This window comes from Antrostomus carolinensis, unplaced genomic scaffold (genome assembly GCF_000700745.2).
Source record: "Antrostomus carolinensis isolate BGI_N321 unplaced genomic scaffold, ASM70074v2 scaffold1935, whole genome shotgun sequence".
NCBI classification, from domain to species: Eukaryota; Metazoa; Chordata; class Aves; order Caprimulgiformes; family Caprimulgidae; genus Antrostomus; species Antrostomus carolinensis.
The window spans coordinates 1,396-15,487 of record NW_010318217.1 but is presented as its reverse complement, the minus strand read 5'-3'; the positions used below and the strand labels follow the sequence as shown (position 1 = coordinate 15,487).

Genomic DNA, 14,092 nt, shown 5'->3' with positions numbered 1-14,092 from the left:
GATCTTTAAACGGAGCATAATTTTTTTTTTTAAATTAAACACCATAGCCTGAAATAACAGTATCAGACATGCTTTCTTAATTAATACAGCCATATATCTATCTGCAGGAGGGAAAAATGTGAAAAGAAACAATTTGAACAGATGAATGTGAAAGGGACAACACTATTTTCATTAACAGCATCATCAACAACACTAATTGGATTCCCTCCTAGGCAAGGTAGGATCCAGATTAGAGGTATGCACAGAAAGATAGACGGTGTAAGAGCCTACTCCCACATGATGCACATACCAATTATCCAGATATTTGCACAGAAGAATATGTTTTCCACTAAGTGCTCACAATGTAGAAGTTATGCTCACAGTGTATTCAACAATTAAAAAAAAAAAAAGTCAAATCCTGTGTTTCCTCAAGGCCTTTTAGCTTTTAAATTTCAATGCCTTTTGTAAAAATTACTACTCACAACAGCACTCCCAAGAGCTCACTCTTGGCAAGGAGTGAAAAAGAGAAAGCACTGAGGGAAGACAGGAAACGTGAACACAGCTCCTACCCATTCCTACCTTGTTCAAACAACCCTGTCTGGCAGTAGGCACAGGCCTGAGGCACCAGAGCAAGTCAGTCCCTTATCCCATCCCTCCAGACTCATTCTGAAGGTTACTTAAGATCTCTGCAATCGAGCAAAAGCACCATGCCTTTAAAAGAGCACAGCAGCATCCTCTAATCTTTGGAGCTGCAAAGTTTTAAAATAACATTTAAATCCCAAAGCTCACTGCATCATATATTGAGACAAAACACAGAAACCAAATACCCTACAGGTAGGGTAGACCTTAACTCAGCGGGCACTGCATTTTGCAGGGCTCCAGAAATGCAATCTCGATAATTCCCTCTGCCCACAGCTGCAGCCCTGCTCACCCTCATCCATTTTGCTCCGTTGTGGCAAGCTGCTGGACAGGGGTAACCAGTGAAGAGAGAAAGATGCAGCATGCTACATCAGCAGCAAACCTGGAGCAAGAGACCCACGGGAGAAGAAACAGTAACTGCCCTCCAGGAGAGGAGAGGCAGAGCACTGCCACATGTAGAAGGTCTGCCATGCCCTTCTTTGCACACTCCTCTTGTCCTCCTGAGGAAAAAGTGCTTTATTCCAAAAGATCCTCCAACGAGAGGTAAACCCTGAGCACTTCAAGTGGGACACCAAAAGCAGAGGATGTTCTCATTTAAATCCAAAGGCCATAGAGCAAAGATAAATGAGAAGGTACCAAAGGTCCTGGCTGCTCCCAGCCGCTGGAGGGCAGGAGAGACACTAAAACATCCTAAAATCACTCGGGTTTCCCCAGCAGCCAAGGAAGGAGCTTCCTACACAGGATATGAGCAAAGGACACAGTACCAGTATGACCAGTCCTCATCTTCCTCTCCTCACGTGAAAACTCAAGCGACTCCAGTGCCTGTTGGTAGAACCCCATCCAGAACACATAAGCTATAATATCAGGTTCAAAAAATGTTGTATTTATCTGAAATTCAGACATTACCAGAGAAAGAGAAGATTCAATAAATTATAAGCCTTCCTGGTAATTTCAGACTCCTCTTTTAGAGTATTTTACCTTGAGATGCTTTCAAAAGAAAAAACAAAAAAAAACCCCAAAAAACCCAAAAAAACCCCAACCAACACCCACCACACTCTTAAAAGTGTATTCACCATGTCAGGCAAAAATAAATGTTGTTAACCACACATTTTTCAGTGCACCACAGGAAATTGTTTTTCACTGGGAAAAAGGTTTCATGACAAGCCCAAAGCATGGAATTAAAAAAACACCACAAAAGATCAAAAAGAATAGCATATGCACATGCAGAACGACAGGGAGACAATTTCAGCTGCCACTTGTGCTTTAACACACAAAAAAATAATAATTAAAAAAAAAAAAGTCTTTTTTTTTTTCAAGAGTCCAAACTGAAACGTGCTCCATTTCTTGTACGGCAAAAACCTCTTCCCAATTTAATCACCTCTGACCACAAAATACATTTAAGCCTACAGGCAGTATCAGTAACTGAAAACAAAAATTAATACCTCAAGGTTCAATAGTTACCTATTCAGGAAGTGGCTTTAAAAAGCACAAAAGGCAGAGAAGCAAAATTCCACCATTTATCTCCCTTAGTTTCTGGTAGAAGCCTTTACAGGGTGGGTAGCAGCGCAACGGGAGTGCTGCAATAGACTTGCCAGCCACGCAGGAGCCCAAATTGCTGCAAAGGTCTGTCCCTGTTGCCACCCCAGCAGAGGCAGCACGGAGAGGGGTGCAGCACACACCAAACACATGGGGTTGCTGCAGGCAAAGCAGCACTGCTCGCCGGCAAAAACGGGCTGAGAATGGTGCAGGAGAAACTTTAGGGATCCTGTGCCCTCTGTTTAGGTTTTGGGGATGGCTTTTAAAAAAGCGTGGCTAAGCAATGACTGAATATAGCACCAATAGTAGCAAAAAAAGGGCAAAAAGATAAATGGTGAGAGTTACTAGGAAGACAGGAGGACAAACAGAACAGTGGTGTAAGCACAGGGAATAAGGGAGGGAAATGGAAAAATGAAAGCTGTCAGGCTAGTACAGCCCATAAAGATCTGGAAAGTAATTGTGCTTTTGATTCAGAATCAATAGGTTAATAAAATTCCCTCCTCTGCCCCCACTGGAATAGGTGAAGAGGGGGAAAAAACCCAGGAAATTTATATTTACTGACACTAGTGCCAAAGGTTTCCTGGTTTTCTGCTGGGGGAACATCAAGCCTGGCTGCTACGTTAACACTTTCCTTTAATAACATGGTTTATGGAACAGCAGTGACCGTCAAGATTTCTATAAGAGAAAGGCATTTCGACAACAAGATTAGACCAAATATAAGCCTTACACTATATTGGAAACAGCCAGTGAGCCAAACTAGATGGTGACAAACAAAAGATTAATCAAATTGCAAACCTAAGAGTCAGGAGGCATGTTTAGTTTCATTTTTCTCCACTAGAAGTAATTAAACTGAGCTCACTTTGGCATGCTAGAGACACACGCATGAATTCCAACTATAATAGCCATAATAGCTCCATTTGTTGATTACTATAAATTCACAAAAGAGAATGGACATCCAATTTCACTCAGAGGGCAAGAAGCAGGCAAAGGGAATTAGTGGAACCAAGAACCAGTGTTTGTACAACATATCCCGGTGATAATGAAGGATATAACATCACTACATCCATTTAAAAAACTCAACAGCCTCCACACCTAATTAAATTACAGGCACACATAGATTAATTTCAGCTGCAGAAATAATACCAGTGCAGGTAGTATCCCTCCCTGGAAACAGAAAGAATACATGCTCAGAGTACTGCTATTATCTACACAAATCATCACAGATTTAGAGAAAGCCATGATGGTATCACTAAAATTTAATAAGAGAGGCAAAAACCAAAATGTAGTCAAATACTGAATGTGCTAAAAAGATAGGTTTATATCAAACAATTATCTGCTTCTCAAAGAGAGAGGGAATATGAGAACTCCCCAGATCTTCCTTGCAGGTTCAGTGAAAGACAGTGTTTCACCTACAGGTTTTCAGATGTGTTTTGTACTCTAGCATTTTCATGTGTAAATAGGAATCAATGAATGGCACTTGAGTATAATCTGCCTGTACATGATCACCAAAGCAACAAAAGATGCCACGATTGACATCGCAGCAGAGCATATTTGAGATGGAAATCCACAAGGGATGTAAAAACCCTTTGAAGACAGTGTCCATCAATTAATCGCCCGGTGCTTTAAGGCAATAACAACAGGCGAGAATTCCCAAGAAGACACTTCAGTAAATCGATGTGAATCTCCAATTCAAATTGTACTTAAGTCTTTATAGATCTAAGAGAATTAGTGATTACTTTTTTTTAAAGAGTTGACCAATGCAAGGTTTGAACTTTCACTTACCCCCTCTGGACTCACCAACCTGCTTGACAGATCAGCACAGTAAATTCAGAGAATGGACTTGCACTACAGCAGCCAGGTACTGGAGTTTGACATTCACCATCCACCCATCCCCTCTTCCCTCTCCTGTTCCTCCTGCACAGTGACACAGGTTCCAGTCTGCTCTTTTAACTGTCTCCCCCTCAGCTTATAAACTTCACATACTGGGAGAGAGCTGTGGGTGGAAGGCTAGAGAGGGCAGCGGCTCCTTAAGTCCCGCTCACCGGGGCACCCTGCAGCAGGGCGGCAGTACCCTGGCTCAGGAGAGTCTGCAGCACTGTCCTTCCAAAAAATGAGTTGGAGGCTACATGAGACAAGGTGCTCCAAAGGATTTTCTTACCTAATGCACAAAAGCAGTCAACCCACATAATCATCCTAGGCTACTAACCATACTTGTCCTTAACAACAACTACCTCAAGAGTATTTTTTTAATTACATTAGCCACGTTAAGCACTATATCCCAACACAATAACCCCTTCATCATGCTTTCACCACTGCTTAGTTTATAATTTTAGGAACCATTTAACTTTTGATTCTGAAGATGTAAGTGCATGTAAAATTAAGCTTGTGGAAGCCTTAAGATTATTAATTCCATGCAGCAGCTGAGCTCTGTGTCCATCATGTGTCAATAATACCCTTGTCCCTCTATAAATAACTGGCCTGAAGTCCTTTAGAGCTGATGGAAGTGTTCAATTTGCAGGAGAAGAAAACTGTGTTGCTAAGGAACTGCAAAGAAGAAAAGGCCAGAGAGTGGTAATCTGAAATGAAATGAATTAATTTAATTGGCCCTTGATATGTTGGGTATTTGGCACATCATCAGCAATTGAGCAGGTTGTGGGCTTTGTTTCAAACTTAGGCTGAAAGAATACTCAGAACATGATTGCACCCTTAACTTGGGGATTAGCTGCATTCTCTCTTCTTCATACAACAGGCTCTGTCCACTTTTGTGGATTTCAGTCAAAATTTTAAAAGCAAACCACATGAATATTGTTTGAACCACAGCTATGCCTACAATTCTTAAGACTCAATTTTTTCAGATCAAGACAAAGGGTAAGGATTGTCTTCACATTTATTGTCACTAGTGGACCAACACTTGTGCTTTGCCAGTAAGTACTGGCTTTCATGCTTTGCTGATTTTGGCACACATCTCAGCAATGCACACAACCAAATACTATTTCATGGATTTTTCTTTTGCAATATTATAATTTCAGGAAAAATATTTTCAATTGTTTATAATCACTAAAAAAAAAATAGTCCACGAAGCAGATTCTTGAAGCTCTTTCTCAGCTGAGAATTTAAGTTGTTTTAAAGAGCATTCTCTTTTCTTTCTTCTTTTTGGAGACAGATCTTTCTCTAGTGAAGCCTTTTTCTTTTAACTTTTTTCTTCAATTTACTTAAATAGAAGACAGTTACGACTGCAGAGTTACATCTCTGGCATGTTTAGCAACACCTATACAATTTGTTACACATCTTCCAGCACTTCAGCTTAAGTACAACAAAAGCTTGGTATTTAAGATTCCCAGAGACAAAATTCCAGTACTTCCATTGTTCAAGTTGTACTTTAACCCACAAGATGTGAGGTACCAAATTGACACCCTCATCATCTTCCTTTCTTACTGTGATTTCAGGGGCTACGTTGTTGAACATTGTCTGACTGATGAATAGACTCTGCCACATGAAGGTATCTCATTAAACAATTACATCAATCAAATAACAATATATAACAATAACAAAACTATCACACTTTTATGCAACAAACAGACTTTCATGAGTGGTTTAAAAGAAACTGACCAAAACAAGGTGTGATCCACCTACCCTCTCCTTCTCACCCATTATTACCTCCTTATGTCCTTAACTGTGCATTCCTAGATCTCAATTTGGTTGGGTCTTACTGGTTGAATGTATTGGTTTTCTAATGCCTTATCTAACAGAAGATAAGACCTCTCCCTCAAAATTGTTTTTACTTTCTTATGATGCAGAATCACAAACCACACTAGTTACACTGTAACTACATTCTATCTTTTTTTTTCCCCCCATTAACATCTATTTTTACTGAAGTATGGAAACTTGCTAGATGAACACCATACAAGAAGCGCTGTCATTAATACAATGAGCTTTACATACATATATCCTAAGTCCAGCTCCCAGTCTATAAAATTTTTGTCTAGCCTATTGAAAAAGAATTTTTAGACCTGTAAACCTTTCCAAACACTGTTTCAGATAGTTAGGGGATAAAAACATGAAATTTGTATTCCATGCTTTTTGAAAAACACAGGTAGAGCCGCTTAGAATTGCAGTGAAATGCACAGCAATAAATTTCTCAGTGTGCCTCTGTGTGGCCATAAAAGATAACATTGTATTACCATAGTTCTTTCATCTCTTTTTGGAAAATGCAAAACTTAAGACCTTCAGAGAAAATAACATAGGTACTGCCCCATTTCCTGAATTCACGTAGCTGCAACACTTCACTCATCGCTCTTTTGTAATGGAAACTAAAGACACAAAAAATAACCTGCTACCACACAGGAAAAACAAGAAAAAGGTAAGAGAAGTTTAAAGTAGTAAGCTCTCCAGAAGTGTGTGTTTCCTAAAGTCCCAAGGCATCCTTCACATCACCAGAGGCACCAAGCATGATCTCCTGTGCTCCTGCCTCTGTGCAGGAAACAACTGCAGTGTAGCAAGAGTGGTCCCTTTTCTCAAAATACTGTTCATAATGTTGTTACAAAGGTGACTCTTCCCTTTGAACTGTTTCCCATTTGTACAAGTGTTTTCCTTCTAAAGACACTGTATCTATATTGCACCTTTCCAAACTCTCACTTTCCTTCTTTGCTGTCCCATAGAAAGATTCTAGAAAATCAGGCAGCCTACAGTGTAGGGGAGCATGTATATGTGATCAGGAAGACCACAAGGTCTTATACACAAGATTATCAGCAGGTAGGGTTTCAGACCTACAATGTCCTCTGATAAAAAATGAGACAGTTATGCGAGCTTGTCATTTTGAACCAGACTGACCAGTAATTAATGTCTGACCAGATGAAGATAACTTAGAACAAATTTACAACCATCTAGAGAGGCCTCAGTCACACTAACACACTGCACTGGTCAGTTTAAATTCAGCCTATGTTATCTGTTAAGAGCAGGGATGGTTTATTTGCAACAAATGATGTTTTTTCCATGTTCATATCATGTTCCCTCATGAGCTTCTCTGTGCTCCAGAGCAATTGTAGATACAGTAACATGTGCATGTGGTCTTAAATGTGAAGAATGGATTTTAAAAGCAGATTAGAAAACATTATTAGACTGTAGTTTTGTGGGGTTGCCTTTTTTTATCACATACATGTTGCAACTAAAGCAGACGCACACCTATCCTTAGCTTTCTTCAGGGCAGATTTTCTATGTGCTAGCATCATTTACTGATGGAAACAACATACCCCACTGTGCTCTGAAGGAGGCTACAAGGTCATTAATTACCCCAAGAGTGGTAGCTGCCATTTGAGATCTCAATGTTTTTGAAAAGTACTATTTGCCTTTGGATTACTTGCTCTACCCAATGCCAACGTACCCAGCATCCACAGCTAACCTGTTTGCCTACACTGTAGAACCACTCATGCTACAGTCTGGAAGCACAAAACTCAGAAGCACAGAGATCAAAGACATTCACTTACTTGCACTCCTCCACACTGGTCTCACCTATACTGGAAATAAAAATCAGGGCAGGCAGGGGTGGGATTTTGAGAAGGAACACAGATGACCTGCACACAGCAAGTTTAGAGGAGGAAAAGCTGTTCAGATGCTGGTCCCTTTCAGTTTCTTTAAAGCTGGAGTAAGGTGTTTATTTGTAAAGGAGCCAAGATACCACACAGCTGCTATCACAGAACATTACTTAGGGACAGATAAGGTGGAAGGACATAAACATGCTCACCGTGCACACAGAGGTTTCATCCCCAGTCTTTACTCTGTTCCGAGACAAAAGCTGCTCCAAGAGGCTGTGTCTGTGCAGCAGCCAGGAAAATGCCAGCAGCAGCTCCCGACTACCTGCTGAGCCGTCAGAGGGGAGCTGATAGAGTTCAGGTCTGCCATAGCCATGGTACCACAGCGCTGATTTTACAAACCTAATTTGGTTATCTGAAAAGAAGAAAACAATTGAGAGTAACACAGTGCACTACTCAATGCATTTACCCATTCAGTTCCAGGAAAACTGCTGCCTCCTCTGAGAGCAAGATTTTGGAATCAAGTCTAAGATTAGTGGAGAACAGTGGAGACTACAGGCTTTTATCAACAAGCAATAAAGGACAGGAGGCAAAGAGTAAAAGCCATCCTTACGCTGCCCCATTCTGATCTACAAGAATTACTGCTAAGGGAAAAGAAGAAATTCAAAGTGAGATCAAGGCCAGTAATGGCCTCTTGGAGATTAGCAAAGGCAAAAAAGGTAAGTAGTCATCCCCACAATAACAGGGCTCCAATTCACCTATTCATTTTTTATAAGCGACCGAGCGTGCTATGAATTAGTAAATACTGAGTCACTTTACTCCTGAATGAAACTGGAATTTAGAGATAGGAGCTTCACTGCCTGCTGCAAATCTCTGAGTGGGCAGAGATAACACAGCATTCCACACTGCGTACCAGACCGCATGGACTATTTAATTCTCAGGAATGCTCTGATCCATGTTCCTTCACACCAGCAAAGGTTACCCGACAGCTACAAGACAGGCACTACAGAACTGTAAAACACTGAGGAAACACAGAGAAAGTTAGTATTAAAAAAGCTTCTGACCAGTAAACCTCAGCTCTGAACTAAGTCAAAACTACAATAATTAGAACATAATTTGGGGGCACAATGATAAACAATACACACTGGGGAAGAACCAACAGTTGTTGTAAAAGGAAGTCCTGCTCAAAACCTACTGGAGCTTTCCAAAGCAACAACAAGCAAGTGATTAAGGAATATTCAACCAGTGCAGGACATTTAGGCTTCCCAGTAGGATTCAACTAGCACAAAGAAACCAAGCTGCTGTGGGAGCAGAGGGAGAGAGAAGGCCCTTGAATCAATGACAAGTGCCTAGCAGACAAGAACCAGAGGGTAGGAACAAATGGTGGTTTCACATGAGGGCTCTCTGTTAAACAGCTGCTGTTCAACCAACTCAAAATGACACACAGACAATGTGTCAGTGACACAAAATTTGGTGCTGATATGATATTACTCAGTAGTAAGGAATGCAGGCAGATCGTGAAGGACTGCAGAACCTAACAAGTCCAAGCTTTAAAATGACAGATAAAATTATTTTCAGAAAAAAATGAAAAATTATGCACACAAGGGAAAAAACAATCCGAACTTTCCTGACATAGCAATGGGCTTGGAGCTGACTACTGGACTGAGGAACACAATCATAGATGATAAGATTTTTCATTACAGTATCACACTTGGTTCTTATATGCATCCAAAACTGAATGTGAGAAACCTAGAAAGGAAACTAAACAGAACACAGGGAACAACATTATACTATTGTCTATATCTACTGTGACCCCACATCTCAAATTCACTGTGTTATTTTATTTCTTCAATCCCAAAAGGCTACAGAAGACTTGGAAAAAAACAGAAAGGACAAGTACAATCACAAGCACAGAACAGCTTAATTGTAAGGACAATGCAGGCCAAGAAGATGACTGAGAACAGATGTGACAAAACTCTTTAAAATCATGAGTGCTGTGGAATGGGTGAATAGGGAATAATTTGTTTGCACAACATTCAATAGAAGAACTGTGAGCCACCAAAGGTAGCAAGCATGTGAGTCAAAACAAATTAAATCAGTGTTCTTCACACTGCAAAGCTCTGAAATTTCTGGCCATGGGACACTATGGACACTGAGAGTTACACAGGCTCAAGGAGAAACTAGATTTACAGAACACGAATTCATGGAAGCTTATGAAATACAAAGATATCCTCTCTGGTTTGGGAAGTCTGAGATGTAAATTACTGGAGGCTGAAAGAATACCCCCCTGAAAGCATCCTTCTGTATTTGTTCTTTCCTTTCCCCTGGGTATCCACTTCTGACAGCTGGCACAGCTGGATGGAGCTAGAGGAACCTCAGTTTTATCCAGTTTAGGCATTCTTACAAAGTAAGGAAGCAAGCTGCTTCCCTTTTCCAGTGTAATGCTTCAGTATCTCCATAGGGTTTCATAAAAAAGGTACATACACACACGAAAATAACAGGAAGTACAAACCTCGTACAATCAGGGACTGTCACTGTCATCCTTAATTAATGTACCAATTCATCACATTGCATACTCATTTGCCTGCTCCTTGCCACTTGTGGTAAAAACATCCCTTACCATTGACACAGACCATAATCTTTCTTTGTCTGACATCAACTGCTGAAGCTCAAAAACCATATAATGACCAACTTCAAAACAAAAAAAACCAAGAAAAAATCCTGTTGCTCTCAAAAGGCATTTGTTAATTACAAGAGACTCTCAAAGTGAAGAGTGGTTGATTTAACTTGATTTGCAAAATGCTAAAGGTGTCTTAACTACCAAAAGTAATACAAAGCCAAGACACAGGGAGGAGCTATAAAATGATCTCTGTTAGTAACCCTATAGAAACAGTACATTGCTACAGCTCTGATGAGGCTGGAAGGAGCTGGGAGTCATAAAGAGCCACCAAGCCCTTTGCACCTTGACAAACCAGAGGAAGGTATATCATTCACCTTGTCTGAGCAACTTTAGCATTTAGGGAAACAAGAGTGCAGATCCCTAAGGAGATGACCCGCTCATCCCAAATACACAGCTGAAACTGTTACACAGATTACTGCACATCTCCAGCAGCAGGAGCAGCAATACACGATTGGCCACATGAAAGCTACAAATGAATTCCTGACAAAGATGTTAACCACGACTAAAGAACAAAAACAAGACCAGGAGCATGATTAAGCAGTTGACATGATAGTGCAGAGCTACTAATTTTTTGCAGGACTCATGTTTTGCGTAGCAGAGCTTCTGCAGAGACACATGAAAAGTTGGACAATTGGTTTTAAACCTAGCTTGTTTCCACATTGCAGACACAAAAAGGAAAACCAAACACCTAAACCACGCTGTTCTTTTTTCTTAACCTGTGAATATTAAAACAAGCAGCTTCCCTTCTGGATGCTAGGGTGGCAGAAACGCCTATGGTTTGCTAAAAATCCTGCTGTAGATATGCACTCCAATCCCTCATGCACAGGGAAGCACTCGGATGTGAGAGATTTTATTTTGATCACTCTCGAACATTCTCCCATGAGTTAGGTTTTCATGTTGCCATTTTCCTTTTCTTTGTGCATTTGTCAAGAAAGGAACTGCCATAACAGGTAAAGGCAGAATTACTCCAAAAGGAAGGAAGATCAACATGTACTTACTTTCCTCCTTTTTCAAAGCAAACAAGCATCACATGCTGCCACCTGCAGTTCAGGTAGTTCCCCAGGAAATGACAACATACCAAAGAGAAGGAACAGAGAGCAAGCCAGGTGTTTTCTTCCCTTTATCATCATTTCCCTGCTCTGCTACGCTACTTAGGACCAGATCCACCAAGGCAATTCACCAACAGAATCTCTGTGTTGCTCTGGTCCTTTATCTCCCCCTATTTCATCTCTCCCTCTGCCACACATTGCCCTCACGTGAGAGGCTACAATTGGTGTGAGTATTGGGCAGGAATTGTGAGTGGTCAAAGCCCGGATCTGGAACTGAGGCTCAAAGAGCCTTTCCACAACCTTAGAGAAGTCACTTAGTTTTAGTTTTCCTCATCTCTACAGTGCTCTGCTTAAAAGCAAAAGGTGCTCAGAAAAATGGCAGCAGAGACTATGTAAGTACCCAAGACCAAGATGGATTCCTCCAAAACACACGGCTGAGAGAGAGAAAAACCATCACTCAGATAGCAGACAACACCAGTCACTCAAACACCTTCCCTTTGACAACACCTTCTCACAGCATTTCATTAAGATTAGGCAATTTATAGAGAAAGACTCACACAGTCCTTCCAACTAAACCCCTTCTGCAATGCACATTATTTATAAAAGTATGTTCAGCAAGTAAGGCCAAGCTGTGGGTGAACCTCACGGTTCAGCTCTCTTGAAACTACACTCAAGCTGTGCTCTTCTGAATCCTGCAGGACATTTTCCATGAATTACAACACAATATTCCAATAAGGGTTATGCATTAGCCTGGCAGGCTAAGATGGAAAGGAACTAAATCAAGTACAAGAACAGATGCAGATACATTACTTCATGCACTCAGGCAAGAAACACCTGCATAGGTCGTGGTATTATGGGAAACTACTGCTGCAGAAAAACATTTTCTGCTCCATTCGTCAAACAAACAAAAACACATTGCAGCTCCAGATCTTTCCTCTACTATAAAAAAAATGAATTGTGACTCCAGAAAAGAACCATTTCCTCTGACTATCTAAATGCCTATGGCACTGCTACCTGGTGTGGCTGTTAACCAAGTCTATCAGCTCTCAGCCTCTCTGATGAGAGAGCAGCATGAAACCACTAACCATGACTTCACCAGTAAGGTTATGCCCAGAGTAACGTCACACAGCTTACTTGGCCTCGTACTCTGCTGATGAGAGACCCATGGTTCTGACATGTTTCAGGGGTGGAGTGAATTAAGGGCTTCCCACCAAAGTTTACATTAAGTGTTTTTTACTGTGTGAATAAAAAATTCTTCCAAAATGAGAAACCAAAAGACTCACTTGCAGAATCTCCCAACCACTGTCAGGCTTCAGTGGGGTTTCTGGTTTCTTTTTTTTGAGAACACCATAGTCCCTACATTTTAAAACAATAAACTGTGTGGATTTTTTTTAATATGCCATTTTTCAAGTATTTTACTTTCTGCTAGCTAGGCAATAAAATACATCACCCATTTAAAAACATGATGCAGAAAGTCTTTCTAAATAAAATCGCATGACAACTATAGCAAGGGAATGACTAGGAGCTGTTCTACTCAAAGCAAATTTTAATCTCCTCTAAAATTCAACTACATAATAAGAGCAGATCAAAAACTGACTAATGAAAACTACTAATTCAAACCAGAAATACACACTGGGGTGCAACTTCGAAAGTCACTTGATAAAAGGATTTCCCAGATTAAGGAAATGTTTTCTGGAAAAATCTGGGCAAAAATCTGTAAGAGAATTGTCCTTGCAATGCACTGCTTTCTTCTAGAATCTCACTGTAAATGACCCAACATCTGGAATGCAGTCCTTGAAATGCAGGTCTCACTCCAGAGTAGTGAGAAGAACCACTGTGACCCCAACAACACACACAGACTACAGGCCAAAGCTCAGCATTTCCTTTGGAAAAACTTTTAGCCTAAAAAAAATAAAGGGCACAAGACCATTTGAGCATGGGTTCTCTTTTCCAGAAAGCTGTTCCTCTGCACGCAGGAACCCTCACACTGAAGGAGTCTTCATAGGCTTCCTCTGGGACCTGGCAACTGCTGCTCTCCTTGCTTTATCTAAGACAATAAAGAAGTTGTACAAAAACAGCAAAGAGAGGAAAGCCTGATGCATGGACTAAAGCACTAGACTTGGATTAGAGGAATCCATTTCAAGTCTTTGTGGTGCTACAGGATCCTGTGCAAACCTGAGAGTTATTTAGTCCCTATGCCCAAGGCTGCCACCATTCATTTCCATGAAATAAATACATGAAAGACCACAAGTGCTCTGAAGAAAGGCAGTAAAATATTATGTTCACAGCAGACGACTCATTCACATGGCCAAGTAAAGGTAATTAGTGTAATTTGAAAAACAGTACAGCCATCCAACCTGAACTTCAGCTTTAATCACCAATTTGAGACTAAACAAATTTCTTAAAAGTCATCTCAGCAGTTCTGAGCAGAACCACATATTCCTACCTCACAATCTACCAGCAGAGGCTGGGTTTGCTCTCTAGAGCCAGCAACCTGCCACGTGCACCGGGAAATCCTGTCTCCAAATGCTACAGGCAATTAATATGGGAGAAGCCAAGATTCAGTGAGGCTGCACTTGTGCAGGACCACCTCAAAGCTGTAGGAGACAGCCAATAAATTGAGTTCTCATACACAGCAGATTGTGGATGAGTAGAAAACAGACAAATGAAAAATAGCAGTC

At 40.8% G+C, this 14,092-nt stretch overlaps 1 protein-coding gene across 1 annotated transcript in view; it reads right to left on the bottom strand.

Annotated features, from left to right (window-relative positions):
• TEDC1 (tubulin epsilon and delta complex 1) overlaps positions 1–14,092 on the bottom strand; it is a gene marked incomplete at its 5' end in the record, with an annotated part of 71,973 nt that overhangs the window by 57,149 nt on the left and 732 nt on the right. The window contains one exon of the mRNA XM_010168795.1: positions 7,895–8,097. Within this exon, the coding sequence (XP_010167097.1) occupies positions 7,895–8,097 (203 nt within the window). The remainder of the gene's footprint in view (positions 1–7,894; positions 8,098–14,092) is intronic.